General features: G+C 42.5%; 1 protein-coding gene across 2 annotated transcripts in view; it reads left to right on the forward strand.

Moving 5' to 3' along the window:
• The first annotated feature begins 386 nt into the window (after positions 1-386).
• Positions 387-14489, forward strand: part of LOC138283467 (gamma-crystallin M1-1-like) — a 58046-nt gene continuing 43943 nt past the window's right edge. For both annotated transcript variants that reach the window (XM_069221424.1, XM_069221422.1), the window contains exon 1: positions 387-415. In XM_069221424.1, the coding sequence (XP_069077525.1) occupies positions 407-415 (9 nt within the window). In that variant the 5' untranslated portion in view covers positions 387-406. The remainder of the gene's footprint in view (positions 416-14489) is intronic.

Raw genomic sequence — 14489 nt, forward strand, 5'->3', positions numbered from 1 at the left:
GACAGCTTAGAAAGGAGCTCTTTTCTAAATAAAATTAAAATAAAGCAATTCGTAGTGGTAATGAAAGGAAGGGATTTAGCCAAAAATATAAAAAACGACGAGCGCATCAAAAGATATTTTAGGAAAATTGTTGGTGACTGGGGACTAATATGTGCTACAAATTACAATAGAAAGTCAAGTGTCACCGTCAAATGGAACAAATAAGAGTAAAAAAACGCAGTCAGATTAGAGCATTCATAACACTACTGGCCACGATGAAAAGGGAAAAATCTCGTGAAATCCATGAACTCAACAGAAAAGGCCGCCGTTGTTCACTTTCTGCAGATAGAGCAGAGCGTGTGCATATATATAAAAGGCCAGAGTTATCCACTCGTAGGATCGGGAACCCGCAGCACAAACCAGCCAAATGGGCAAGGTAAAAGCATTTTTTAATAAGTCTAAAGAGCAGTGGTAGATATATTCGACAGAAATTGCCAACACTGCAGGGGCGATTAAATAATGAACTGCATATAGGCACTCGTGTTTACTACACTTGTGAATGCCATGTAATTCACAAAGCTGCCAATCTTTGGGCAACCGTTACCCCATATATGTACGTGTGTGCATCCTAAGGTTTAAACACACAAATATGGGTCTGCCCATTCTTGATAAATAGTAACGAAATCGCTGTGTATAGGTGTGTTTTGATTACGTTACAGTCAATTTGCACTCCCGTGGATTAACCCCTTGCCGTTCTGTGAGGCTTGTAGTCCTATCACATTTTAAGTGAAAAGCAAGGCCTGCATCACTACAATAGGGGCAAGTTATATAGGGGCATATTTACAAGACCCTTGCGCCGCCCTAGCATATTTTTTTTTTACTGCAAGGTGGCTTTAAGTAGGCCTTTCTCCCGCGCCGTATTTACAAAGTGGCGCAATGCTTGTGGTGCGCCACTTGGTAAACCCTTGCTCCACATTATGCCTGCGCCAAGCACAATGTATGTATACAAGGGGGACGTTCCGACGCAGGGAGGCCCGAATAAATGGCACAGTTAAATTTATTAGATGTTACTTTGCAATTTTTTCATCATTTTTAATGCCTGTTCAGAGCAGACATTAAAATGACACAGCCATTTTAATCAATGGGCCTCCCTGTGCTTTGCTGTACTGGTGTAAAAGTTTTTGACGCTAGTGCAGTAAAGCGCCACAATAGCGTCAAAGATTTTGACGCTATTGTCCTAACTACCGCTATGGTGCTCAGTATTGTAAATATGGTGCAACCATGGTGTCGTTAGGTGGGGCAGGGGCGACGCAACAAAAGTGGTACATTGGAACGGACGCACCACTTTCTTTCAAATATGCCCCATAGTTTCTTACTAACATATTCAATATTATGATAACACAAACTATTTGGCTCCAATGATGCATGTTCCCCATAGCACCTATACCTAACTTCAAACTAATATGAGGATCACAGCTAAATTCAAGGCACGAAGGAAACTTCTTAAGCTTTATCAACCTATACAACCCTTCTCTGTCATAAATCCCACAGGGCCTGATTCACAAATATTTTTCTGTCATGTACTCCCATGTACTCATACTATTCCTAGCTTAATTTTAAACTTCGCAACTTAGGCAGGCATAAGTCAAGGGTAACACCCTTGAAATACGAACGTAAAGCAATACTACTGCAAGAGTAGGTTAGAACTAATTAGAAAGTCTTAGTGAATCAGTCCCCTGCTGTCATTCCACTAACCCTCACTCCATACAACAGCCAGTGCACTGACAACACTTTCTGGAAGCACCCCAGCATTCTTCTTGAGCACAGAATCAACATGTATCTCTTTGTTTGTTCTGCACACCTAACACCCACTGAAGTCTGCCTCACTGTTCTTTAACAATTTTTTTGTGCACTTTATTATTGCTATCCACTGTTAAAGTGCTTGGAACTAAAACATGGTAACATTGGCTTACACCTGATGAGCATATTTGGTTTATTTCTAAGACCATAGTAAAGTTGAATAGAGTACAGACTAGTCTGGCAAATTAAATGCTACTAGTGTGCCTGCAGCTCATATTGTGCCACCTACTAGTTAGCCCCTTAAAACATGTCTCTGGCCTGCCATGGCAGCGTGCATGCAGTTTTAAACTGCCAATTGGACCTGGCAAAATAAAAGTCTAAAACTCTCTTTTTAATATAAATATGTCACCCCTAAGGTAGGCCTTAAACAGCCCATATGGCAGGGTGCATTGTATTAAACAGGCTGGGCATGTACCTTTAAGTTTTTCATGTACTGGTAGTGAAAAACTCACAAATGTGTTTTTCACTACTGTGAGGCCTACCCCTCCCATAGGACAACTTTAGGTTACCCTATTACATTTAAGAAGTGGTAATATTTGTTTGGGAGCAGGGAGAAATCTCATGTTTGGTGTCTAACTGCAATTCAAAATCCTCTTTAATTGTAAAGTCAGATTTGATGTTGCAATTCTGAAAATGCCACTTTTAGAAAGTTGGCATTTTCATATCCTAACCATTTGGGCCTGCAACTTGTTCCTGGATCACATGACCAACTGTAGTTGATAACTGGCTTTTGTGCATTCTTCTCAGACAGCTACACAGTGGGTGTTGGTAGGATGGGCCATCCTAGCAGGATGGGTGGGTGGTGCTGTGCACAGCCCCACTTGCACTTCAAAGCAGCTGACTCACTCACATATAAAGAACTTCACACTAGGTTATTGTGAAAACAGACAGCATGGGGCCAGGTCAGGGAGGCAGGACATTCAAGACACTCTTGAGGGGAGAAAACTCTAAAAGTGTCATCCACTTCATAGCTGGTACCAAGTATAAATCTAGGACTCTCAGTTCCCTTTTGGACCTCCGGAAGGACTCTCAGATGAATGCCCTGCTGCCTCTGGCCTGCTGTGTATTTCAGATGACTGCTCTCCTGCCTGAAACCTGCCATGTGCATTCAGAGGGCTGCCCTGTTGCTTGAGACCTGCTTTCCTGCTTGAACCCAAGACTTTCAGAGTGACTCCTGAACTAGTTAGCCGACCTCCTGATGAAAGCTTCCCAGTCAGAAAAGGATACAACCATGTTGAACTCACACTTGGGCCAAGCCTGAGTGAGTCCTCATCCTCCAAGAGGTGCCCATCCAGTCCTGGATCCTTGGAAGTGGTACTAAGATGCCTAGATAGCCTACATTCAAAACTTGGGGCTACATTCTTTTCCACAGCTGCAAATCCTGTTCATGGGCTCCTTGCAGACGAGGTATCTGGCCTCATGAAGCCCTCATTGGCTATAGTCTGCAGCTTTGTTTTTCTGGAGACTTTTGATTTACATGGAAGAGACTAAGTCGAAATGTAGAAATCTTCACTGCAACTTCCTCCAGCGGCTCCCCAAAAACTATGCTTTCTTCTCGGACACAGCTGCCTTGACCCACTGAACTTTACTTTCTCACACATTGTCCTTCAAATATTCTTGTAAGTAAGATAAGCAGAGACTGGGCACAATCCTCTTCGTACATCTGAACTGCAATCAGCCACAACTTTCAACTATGCCCCAATCTCACGCGACTACATGTCTGCAGTAGGTGCTTTGATGTTTTAGGCTCTATTTTTCACTTTAAACTTTTATGACTCATACCTCAATTTTTACTGATTGGAATTTTCATATTTTGGTGTCAAACATTTTGTTATATGTTACTCTATTTCTATTTTTTCAAATAGGTGTGGAATTATTCTTTTGACATGATTGTACTTTATCACTGTTTAAGTGCTGCATAAATACTTTACACATCACCTCTACGTTAAGCCTGGTTGCTTTTGTGGCAAGCTACCAGAGAGCTAACCACAGGACAATTTACTAACTTTTTTTGGTTCATCCAGATATTTATTGTGATTGGAAAAGGGCTCACACACACCTCAAACAACAGCCTAATTTCTCACACTCTCAATAAGGGTAAAACAGTCCTGTACAGAGGGCATATTTCAACCAACCATAACTTCTCAGAAGCATACCGTTCTCTTAAAAGCCTTACAGTGCATTTAAAAAGTTCAGGTGTTGTATCATTAAATGTATTGTAGCCCTGTTAGGGAGTGTTAGTACTGTCCTATCATGTGAATTGGGACATCTCAGAGAAGCGGATACAGTTCAAATTGAAATATTGCAGCCTATCTGAGGCATGTTTTGCTGTTGAATAAAATGTTTTAGCTCCTGTCATTGTCATGGTAAAAATAAGCATCCCCATGTAATTCAAAATGTTGCCTTTTTGGTTATTTGTACTACTATCCCATTAAAAGCAGCACTGCAGGCTTGTTGAAAATTGGTGAATATGCTGACAGTAGCTGAAACATAAGGCAGGAGGTGGACACTGAACAGTCATATGATACTTCTACTGTCAATAACCTGTGATCACGGAGTGTTATTATCATTTTGTTTTTCAGCTGAGCCACATTAGGGTGGGGTGGGGCTGGAAGGGTTGGAGGGAGGAGTTTATGTACCAAAAGTGTGCATATGTGTGTGGCTGGCCATGTGGGCCGGCCAAACACACATGCGTACTTTGCATTTCTCCTCCCAGCTGTTTTGTACAGCCGGGAGGAAAAAGTGCACAGGCATTCATTCCCTCTGTGAGCTCCGAAGCAGGCCACTCACACTAATCATGGTATCATGCTGGTGATAGCAGCTTCATGATTGGCTGAGAGGAGTCAGGGAGCCTGTACGCTTCTACGACGAAGAGGACGGAGGAGACAACCCATCCCCGGAGGAAACAGGTGTTTTTTTTTATTTTATCTTTTTTATCCCCCCGCAACCCATCTTCAGTTTCAGCCGCCACTGTGTACTAGTGCTTTGCATTTAAGTGTTTTGGCCACCAGTTGAAATGTTCCACACAGTCTCAGTTTTATTCTTGCCCTCATATTTTCTCAGCAATTTCTCTGGAATGACTACCACCACCAGATGTTGCAAGAAACCTAAAAGTATTTCATAGAAACAACATTAAACCTGAAGGCTCCTGTCTCTGTTGCTTTAACCTAAAAGGTCGAAATATCAACAAATCAGACTGCTTTTCTCTTTAATATACCAGACACATATTCAAATACCAGTATTCAAATATGCCAAGCACTTATCTCTGATAAGGAATAACTTCGAAATATTTGTGCATTTTGTTTTTTCCATTGAGTTTCAACTAAAATCTATTGTGCCAATGTATTCTGCAGAGAATATGTTTTATTTATTGGTCCCCCTGCTGTGAGGTCCATTTCTCCTGTTCATTTTCATAGTTGTCATTTGTAACAATTTTTGCCTATTTGTATTCCAGGGAATTTAAGGGAAATTGGCTCCTTTTAAATCTTTTATTGGAAATTTTACAATTAGCTTTTATTGCTAACGTTTTTTAAACTAGATTATGATACTCTGGAGCATTTTTACAAGGAAATGGTGCATTGGTCCCGATGCGCCACTTTTCTTGAGTCACCCATTGCCCCACCTAACAACACCATGGTTGCGCAACATTTACTTTACAGTGCGCTATGGCAGTATTTAGGACAATAGTGTCAACATTTTTGATGCTACTCTGGTGCTTTGCTGCACAAGCATCAACAATGTTGACGCTAGTGCAGCAGAGCACAGGGAGGACCAGTGATTAAAATGGGTGCGTCATTTTAATGCCTGCTCTGAGCAAGCATTAAAAATGATGGAAAAGATGGTGCATTGAAATGTTGTAAATTTCACTGCACCATTTTTTCAGGCCTCCCTGCGTCAAAACGCCCCCTCCCCCGCATAAATTATGCCTGGTGCAGGCATAATGTGGCGCAAGGGTTTACAAAGTGGTGCAATGTGAGCATTGTGCCACTTTGTAAATGGGGTGCGGGAGAAAAGCCTTCTTAACGCCGCCTTAGCATAAAAAAAATAATTACACGAGGGCAGTGCAAGGTGGTGTTAGGGGCTTGTAAATATGGCCCAAAGACTTTTAATATTTTCCTGGATATATTTTTATTACTTTTGGTCTTCCAATAATGTTTGACGCTAAATATGTTTATACTAATATTAATTGGCTACTTTTGATATACCGCTTGTCAATTTAGTTTCATCTTTATTTTATGTTTCTTATCAAATTATTAGCCTGTTACAAAAAGTGATTACAGACTTTATGTTCCTTATTTTTAACTGTATTGTTGTCATGGTGCTTTGTTCATGTCAACTGTTTGCCCATTCTTTGAAGGTTGACATATTGATCAGCCCATAGTCCTAAATAGGAGGCGCTTTGTTCTCTTTAACAACGACATTTGTGAAATCAGATGTGGGTCACTACCCAACCTCTCACCAGTATGGGCCTCATTGTGAGGGCCATTCTAATTCTGATGTGTCCAGCAGTAGCAGTATACCAGTTCCATTTGAATTAGGAGATTTATGGGAACACCATGGACCTATTTACATTCAACTGTAGATGTTAGCTAATCAACGCAGCCAAAACTCTGTGGGGAAATTTTCAGGGAATTAGCAGGGGAGCTGGACCCACATTTCCTGATTCCTCAGTGATTCCTCATTCCTCAGTGCATTGTCAGGGTTGAATTTGATATCCCTGGTAATCCCACATGCCAGAGTTAAGAGGAATCCTGATATCAGTAACTAGGATGATGTGGTATTAACACTACTGCAATCATGGCACTTGTAATTAGACCCTACTCTACTGATATCATGATATGCCTTGCAGCATGGACAAAGAAGTCAGCTATCCCTACGCATCACAAGAATACCCTTTCTAAATAATTAATTATGCGATGTTTAGGTTGTGGGCTCATCAATAATATACACCAGCAGAGATGCAATGGTTCCATCACATACATTTTACATATTGGTATAACGTGTTGCATGTGGTGCTCAATGTGAAAGGGTCATTCCCTGCTTCACCTTCCCAGTCTATATTTCTTGCACTGCTCCCTTTTTACTGTACAGTGTGTGATGTTGTAGGACTAAGTGCACTAACACCCTTGCGGTTCAGGACAGACTTACAAGACAGACTGCATATCCTGCTGGGAGGTGTTAAGGTGTGATTATTAGCAGTTATTTAGTGTGTGATTGTTTGCTGAGGAATAAAGATTTCTAATCAAGAGCTCCGTGTGTGGCAAAGTCTTTGCAGGCTCCGTGGATTGGAAGGATGCTACAACTGGCGACAAGTGAGGGGTATACGTGCCCCAAAGAAATGAGGCTGCTCTCTTTGAATGTTTGCAATGACCCAGCAGATTGCTTTTGTCCAAAATGCCAAATGCGCTTGGCTCGATCAGAAGCAGGTCAGGTTTGGCGTGTGTGGAATTGAAACCCTGCTCCAGCCTTTATACGGCCCTCAAAGAAGTGGAAGGCCCTGTGGAGGAAAGTGTTCAAAAGGCTCAAATGAATCCAGTGCTGCGGCCAAAAGAAGAAACACTGTGGCGCCTCATACCACAGAGCCATTATTGACAGAAGCAAAATACTAAAGGCAGTGACGGCCAGGTATGATGCAAAAAAGCTAAATGTGACAGTGATCAAGTGTGAGGAAAAGAATCAGTACACACCACCAAGAAAGAGGACAATGATTCATGACCTCTACTCAGACAAGGCAGCCCAAGTGCAAACATGCAGCCTATGTGTGCAGACATTGCAGTTGACACCAGTGAGCACCTGCTGTCACCTGAACACCATATACTTCAGGCAGCAGTAGTATGAGGCAGCTGCATTTCTGAAACCACAACCACCATTTGACACTGCCAAGAAACAGAATATTGGCACCAGCTGGACCACGTGGTTTGAGGTGTTCAATGCCTTAATAGATGCCCTTGAAGAAGTAGACAATGAGAAAATCATTAAATATTTAAAGAACCTTACCGGTGGTGGAGTAAAAGAAGCCTTCAAGAAAATCTCACAGACTGATGCAATATTGTACTGTCAGATTAAAGAAGCTTTAAATGACAAATTGAATGTGATACCAAACGTCGACTATGAAAGGTACATTTTCAATCAAGTGAGAAACAATGGATGACCTTGTTGAAAGGTTTGATGTGCTCATCAAACACTGTAAGTTCAGTGAATTTAACGATGAAGAGACTAGGGGGTTATTACAACTTTGGAGGGGGTGTTAATCCATCCCAAAAGTGACAGTAAAGTGACGGATATACCACCAGCCGAATTACGAGTTCCATAGGATATAATGGACTCGTAATACGGCTGGTGGTATATCCGTCACTTTACCATCACTTTTGGTACGGATTAACACCTCCTCCAAAGTTGTAATAACCCCCCATATGCCTTAGAGCCATTGATAACTGTCTGTAAGCCTCTTTCAGAAGATGTATGTTTGAGAGAGATGCTCAGCTTAGAAAAACACTAATAGCTGCAAGAGCCGATGAAAGAGCAGAACAACAAGCTGGCGATATGGAAGCTGGAATAGCAACAAATGAATCAGCACTGTCCATCAGGAGCAAGCACAAGCACTTAGCAGATGCACACAAGTTGACATCAAGTATGTTTCCGATGAGGATTTTCATATCCCATGAGAGCAAATGTCCATCCATGGGATAAATGAGAAAGGGCTGTGGAAAACAAAACCACTTCATAATGGTTTGCAAGGTGAAAAAGAAACCAAATGGGTTGAAGAGAAAATGGGCGCCAGGTAGTTCCATAAACGTACTTGTCATGCCCACAAGGCTAAAAAGCAAAATCAATTATGACAAGTAGAAACCTGATGGAGTTGATCATCATCAAGCTCATCCTATAAAAGCTCTTCAAAGTCATTATCAACGAGGAACATGGATATGCGATGATGATGTCAACCAAAGGACTGCAGGCACATGTTGGGTTGGCTGCATGCAAGGAAGAACAAATGATAGAGATAAATTGGCAAATGAAAAAAACAAGTTCATTTGGACCCTGCCTTAATATCACCATAAAACAGTTGTCCCATAACCTTCATCATAGACAGTGGTGCATTGATTAAGATCATGGTAATTGAGAAGTTTAATAACCTGTACTCTGTTCTATGACATAACTTGTCAAACATGAAGGTATACATGTGGGCTGGTTTAAACCGTTGCAAAGTCAAGGCTCATTCACAGCAACAATGAAATACAAAGCAGTGTCTGTACAAGCATCAATTCATGCACTTCGTCCAGTGCATGCCTGCTCAGCTTTGCCACTGCTGCTGACATGGGCCTGATATCTTTCAATTGCAACTTATACACTCAGTCTGAAATTGTAAGTCAGTTACTTGGTGGCCTTGGAAGACTCAAAATAATGAAAGTGCAACTTCAAATTAACAAGGAAATCCGCCGTGGTGCTCAGTGGCACAATAGAATTACCTTTCATTTGCAAAAAGCTGTTAAGAAAAAAATGAAAATGCCGTTGAAGAATTACATCATCAAGTGCTCCACTGGTCCTATGACATAGGTTTTGCCCATAGTGATGGTGCCCAAAATGATAGTGGAGGTGTATTGCACATCTCTGTTGATGCTCCCCAACCCAACAAGCAATTGAGAGAGAAATACATCCTGGTCCACACATACCGCCCATGATCATGCAGTTGAATGGTGCCAAAGTGTTCTCTCATCTTGACCTGAACAAGAGATACCACCAACCCAAGCTGGAATTGAACTGTAGGTACATTACCACTTTTTCAACTCATGTTGGTTTGTTCAGATATTCAGATATAAAAGATTGAGCTTTGAAGTGTCTTCAGCTGCAGAAATATTTCTGGATGTCATACATCCCATAATTCAACCAGTCACGCATGATTTCAACTACAATGATGACATAATGGTGTTTGGAGCAATAAAGGAGGAACATGACAAAGCTCCTACACAATTATGCAAATTAGTTACTGTTGCCGGTCTCACTCCGAATGCAGCAAAGTATGACTTTCATAAGAACAAACAGATTCTTTGGATACATGTTCTCTGATGGGGTATTACTCCTGACCCAGATAAAATGCAAGCGCTGTCAGCTACTTGCCCCCCACAAGATGAGACCATGCTGTGATCCTTCTTAGGCATGGTGTTTTGCTTTTCTGCAGACTAAGAAGAAATACACAAATACTGAAAGGAATTTCTGGTATGCAACCCTCTCAGTCCGTGAAATAAATTTATCATGGCACTTTGCAAGGTCTCAATAAGAAGGCTCAATTATGTACAACACGAGTCCACATTTGAAGAAAGTCACCGCAGTGAAATAAAAATGTTCTGCTGTTACTTTAAACTGAGAGGAAACACTAATAAAAGGAATTCCCCCAATGCAGAGCTCTTAGTCTAAGTAATAAATCTATTAAAGCATTGTGTCAGGTTTGAATAGAGGAATCATGTAGGTCAAATGCAGCAACATGAATACACTTCCAAAAATAATCACAGTAGTAGAATAATAATGCTCATGAAAACAAACTATGAAAATACACTACTTTAATCATGGATTATATATCTGCATATACAATGATTATTTAGTCATGCACAATGCAAAGCTAGAAATAATAATCAAAAAGAATGTATCATCATGGGGCTCGCTTGCTTCATCTCCTTGCCAGCAAAAGGACATGAACCCAGTCGACCGTGAAGAGAGAACTACCCTCAAGGGAGTGGTGAGGCAACAGCGTCCCTTTCCCTCCTGAGTTCAATTGCTCCACAGTTGTGTAGTTTCCTCCGCTTATGTACTTTAAACAAGCCAGAGAGGAGAATTCTAAAAATCTACCCTCCCCATGCAGTGTGTTGTAATTCAAACGCTGGCTAAGACAGATTGGTTTTGAGAAGGGCACATTGAAGACTGGCCACATCCCAAGGTACTCTTACTTCCAAGACCAAACCGTTCCTTGTCGTACAATAAACATCATCCTTGGACATCCTTATCTAACTCACACCCCTCCATGTTATGCTCTATCCCTTCAGGGGAAAGATCATGAAGAGTGAAAATATGAGCGAAATACACATTGCATAACTTGTGGTCAAGATGGAGCATTGGTTAAATAAAGATATCATTACACATGGGCAGTTATTTCGCACAGTACATTTGTTATATGTGATTTCACTACAATGAGTGCCCCATTGAGAGTTTATGAAATGAGATGTTCCTTTTCAGTGGTGTGAAATGTGAATAAAGCATGCAATTGAGAATGCAACTGAGATGGCGTATTTCAACCCCAAGCTACATACTAAGATCACCATAGATACGAGCCTGGTGGGGCTGGGGGCAATCCTTGCTCAACATCATGGTCACCTGAATGCTCAGAGGCACATTGTGGCCTATGCCAGCAGAAGCCTGTCTGACACAGAACAATTCTCAGCCGGAGAAGGAGAGTCTGGCTGTTGTATCGGTCTACGTACATTCATATGTATTTCTATATGGAAAACGTTTTACCATCATTACAGACCCCCAAAGGCTACTCAGTATCTTTTGGAACCTGCAACTCAAGATGCCCCCTCGCATTGAGAGGTGGGGTTTTAGACTGCAAGAGTATGATAATGCGATTGTGCACAAGACGGGTAAATATCAGAATCCTGCTGATTACTTTTTTTAACGATTACCTCTAAACAGACACAGTTCGACATCTAAAGCAGCTGAGGAGTACATCATTTTCAATGTAAAGTCCAGCATGCCTGCAGCCTTATCCATTGAACAGATCATTGCTGATACTAATGCCGACAAGAAAATGCTCATTCTTGGAGACATCATTTCAACTCAGTGGAGGAAAAGGATTATTCGACCTCTGAAGAATGACACTGAATTTCAAAAGTTTAAAAACTTACAGAATGAACTGTCTGCCGACAACAGCAAGTCATTGATTTGGCCCATTAAGGAGATTGTGGCATTGTAACCACAAAGGCAGCCATAAGAGACCGAGTATGGTTCTCGCACTTAGATGAGCGAGTTGAGAGGGAAGTGAAGAAGTGTCATCTTTGTAACTGCCTTTCCTCAAAAGTGACTCAACACCCATTGACAATGTCTGACCTTCCTACACAGGCTTGGGAAAGAGTTGCTGTTGATTTCTTTGAGACCTTAGGAAAGGAATATCAACTCATGGTAGTCATTGATGAATATTCACACTTTCCATTAGTGGAAAAAATGCCATCGACCACCCATTAGAAGGTCATCAAGCAGCTGGACGACATCTCCACAGTGTGGGGTATATCTGCCATTCTCAAATCTGACAATGGCTCACCTTTCAACAGTCAAGAGTTCAAGGAGTTTCTAGTCAAACTGAATGTCAAGCATCAAAAGAGCACACCTTTGTGGCCTCAAGCCAATGGAGTTATTGAACAATTCATGGGCATCCTCAAGAAAGTAATTCAGTGGGTGGCAATGGAGAGAATTGAACTGAAACAAGCCCTGTGCCAGGCACTCCATGCTTATCATTCAACTCCTCACTCCACAACTGGTGAGAATTTTGCCACCTTACTGTTTGGGAGAGCTATGTAAACCAAATTGCCACAGTGGACAGTGGATCAATCCTTGGATACTGATAAAGCTAGGAGACTGGACACTTCTAAAAAATGAAGACATATGCAGATCAGTGTTGACAAACACAGGAGACAGTCTTCAATGAAAATAACTGGGTCCTGGTCAAGGAGAAACAAAAGCAGATAACAGAGGCTTAGTTTGATGTTGAACCTCTGAAGTTGGTGATGCGCAAGGCACATGGTGATGGCCCAGCATCCTGCAAAAACCATCATAAGGGGCTCGTCCATATCGAGCATCAGCATCTACACCATTGGTGCTCGATAAGAGTGTATCTCCACCACCTCATACCACTTGATCTGGCTGACTAGTGCAAGCGCCTCGGCGACTCATTGAGGAGAACTGATATAACTCTTATTTTATAAGGGGGAGATGTAGTGTTGTGAGACTAGGTGTGCTAGGACCCTCATGTAAGAGGTGCCCCTTTTTAACATGGTCACCCCCACTTTTTGGAAGGTACATGGCACCTAAAAGCAGGCCTTACAGCCATAAGGCAGGGTGCATTATATTAAATGTAAGGACATATCTGCAAGAGCAGATATGCCCCAGCAAAGTTTTTGATGATTCTTAGACATAGTAAGTGAACAGGGAAGTCATTTTCAGTACATGTGCTGGACACCAGTGACTACAATTTCTCCAGCTACATGATAGCTTCACTGAAAATGGGGATATTTGGTATCAAACATCTCATATTAATAAACCTTCACTGATGTCAGTGATGGATTTATTAACACTTGCACCCAGAGGTCACCTTAGAGGTACCCCCTGAAAACCTACCAACTACCAGTGTGTGGACTGACTAGTTTTAGCCACCACCAGACATGATTGTAACCCCCAAAGGTGAGAGCGTTTGTTCTCGGTGGTCAAAAACCAAGCCTGCTCTGGGAGTAGTGTTTACACACCTGAGCCAACAGGACAACATGCAAATCTGCATTCCAAGGCAGGAAGTCCACTGCCCTTGGTATGCAGATCTGGCTTCATTCAAAGGAGAGATGCTGACACTCTCTACCCCAGGGCACAGTTGTTACCTGGACAGGCGGGAAAGCTAGTATTCAGAGAGGTGTGTGCACCCCTCAGGTCTGTCCCACCCCTAAGATGAGCACCCTGATGTGGACACAACATTTAGAAATCTGCCATCTTGCTGTTAGCAGATTTAGGAACTTTGGGACAGGGTTATGCCCACTTCCCACAGAAAGTGGTCATGTAAGGGATGTAGTGACCCCAGGGGTAAATAGCCCATTGGCTACTACCCTACACACCTTGAAACACCCCTAAATTCAGTATTTAAGGGAGCCCCTGGCACCAGGAAATCATACTCTTGCTTGCAAAAGCAAAGCCTGAGGAAGAAGCACCTGACTTGGCCCCAGCACTGCTGGTCTTTCTGCTGATCCCACCTACTTGTGCCGAAGTCAATTCGTCTGCAAGCTGCTCTGCCTCCGACAAAGACCCAGGAACTCCTGTGGAGCAGCAGAGCTGCTTCCCTGCATCTTACAGGCTCCCAAGCAACTTGAAAGGACTTGGGACCACAAAATCCAGAAAGCACCACTGAACCCTTGCCACCTAGCCCAAGTTGAAGTGGGTCAATGGTACCAATGTGGTCCCCCTGCCCATTGTGGACTCACTGGCCCCGTCTGCAGCCTCTGCCCACAGGGCCCCTCAACTGCAAGTCGAGAAAACCTGGCGACTCAGGACGTCTCTGAACCCATTGCCCCTGGCCAATGGAAAAGAGGACCGAAGGTGTCCCACAGTTCCCAAGCATCTCAAGACTTGAATCCACCCATTGCTTCTTCTCGACTGGACTCCCTGTCCAAACCTGCAGCCTCTTTTCAACCAGACCGACCCCTATTGACTAACATTGGGCAACCAATGCTGTATAACACCTATGCATCCGGCTGACCCAGTGCTGCCCAGTGTGGCCTGTTGGTGTGCTCCTGTCCCTTGCCTAATACTCACCTTGAGTCCAGGAGATTGGTCCCGTAGGTCGCTGTACTGTACCTGTTTGCAGTATTTGTTTTTCCTCCATAGGATACCATTGCAGCTCCCAAAAA

This window comes from Pleurodeles waltl, chromosome 3_1 (assembly GCF_031143425.1).
Source record: "Pleurodeles waltl isolate 20211129_DDA chromosome 3_1, aPleWal1.hap1.20221129, whole genome shotgun sequence".
NCBI lineage: Eukaryota > Metazoa > Chordata > Amphibia > Caudata > Salamandridae > Pleurodeles > Pleurodeles waltl.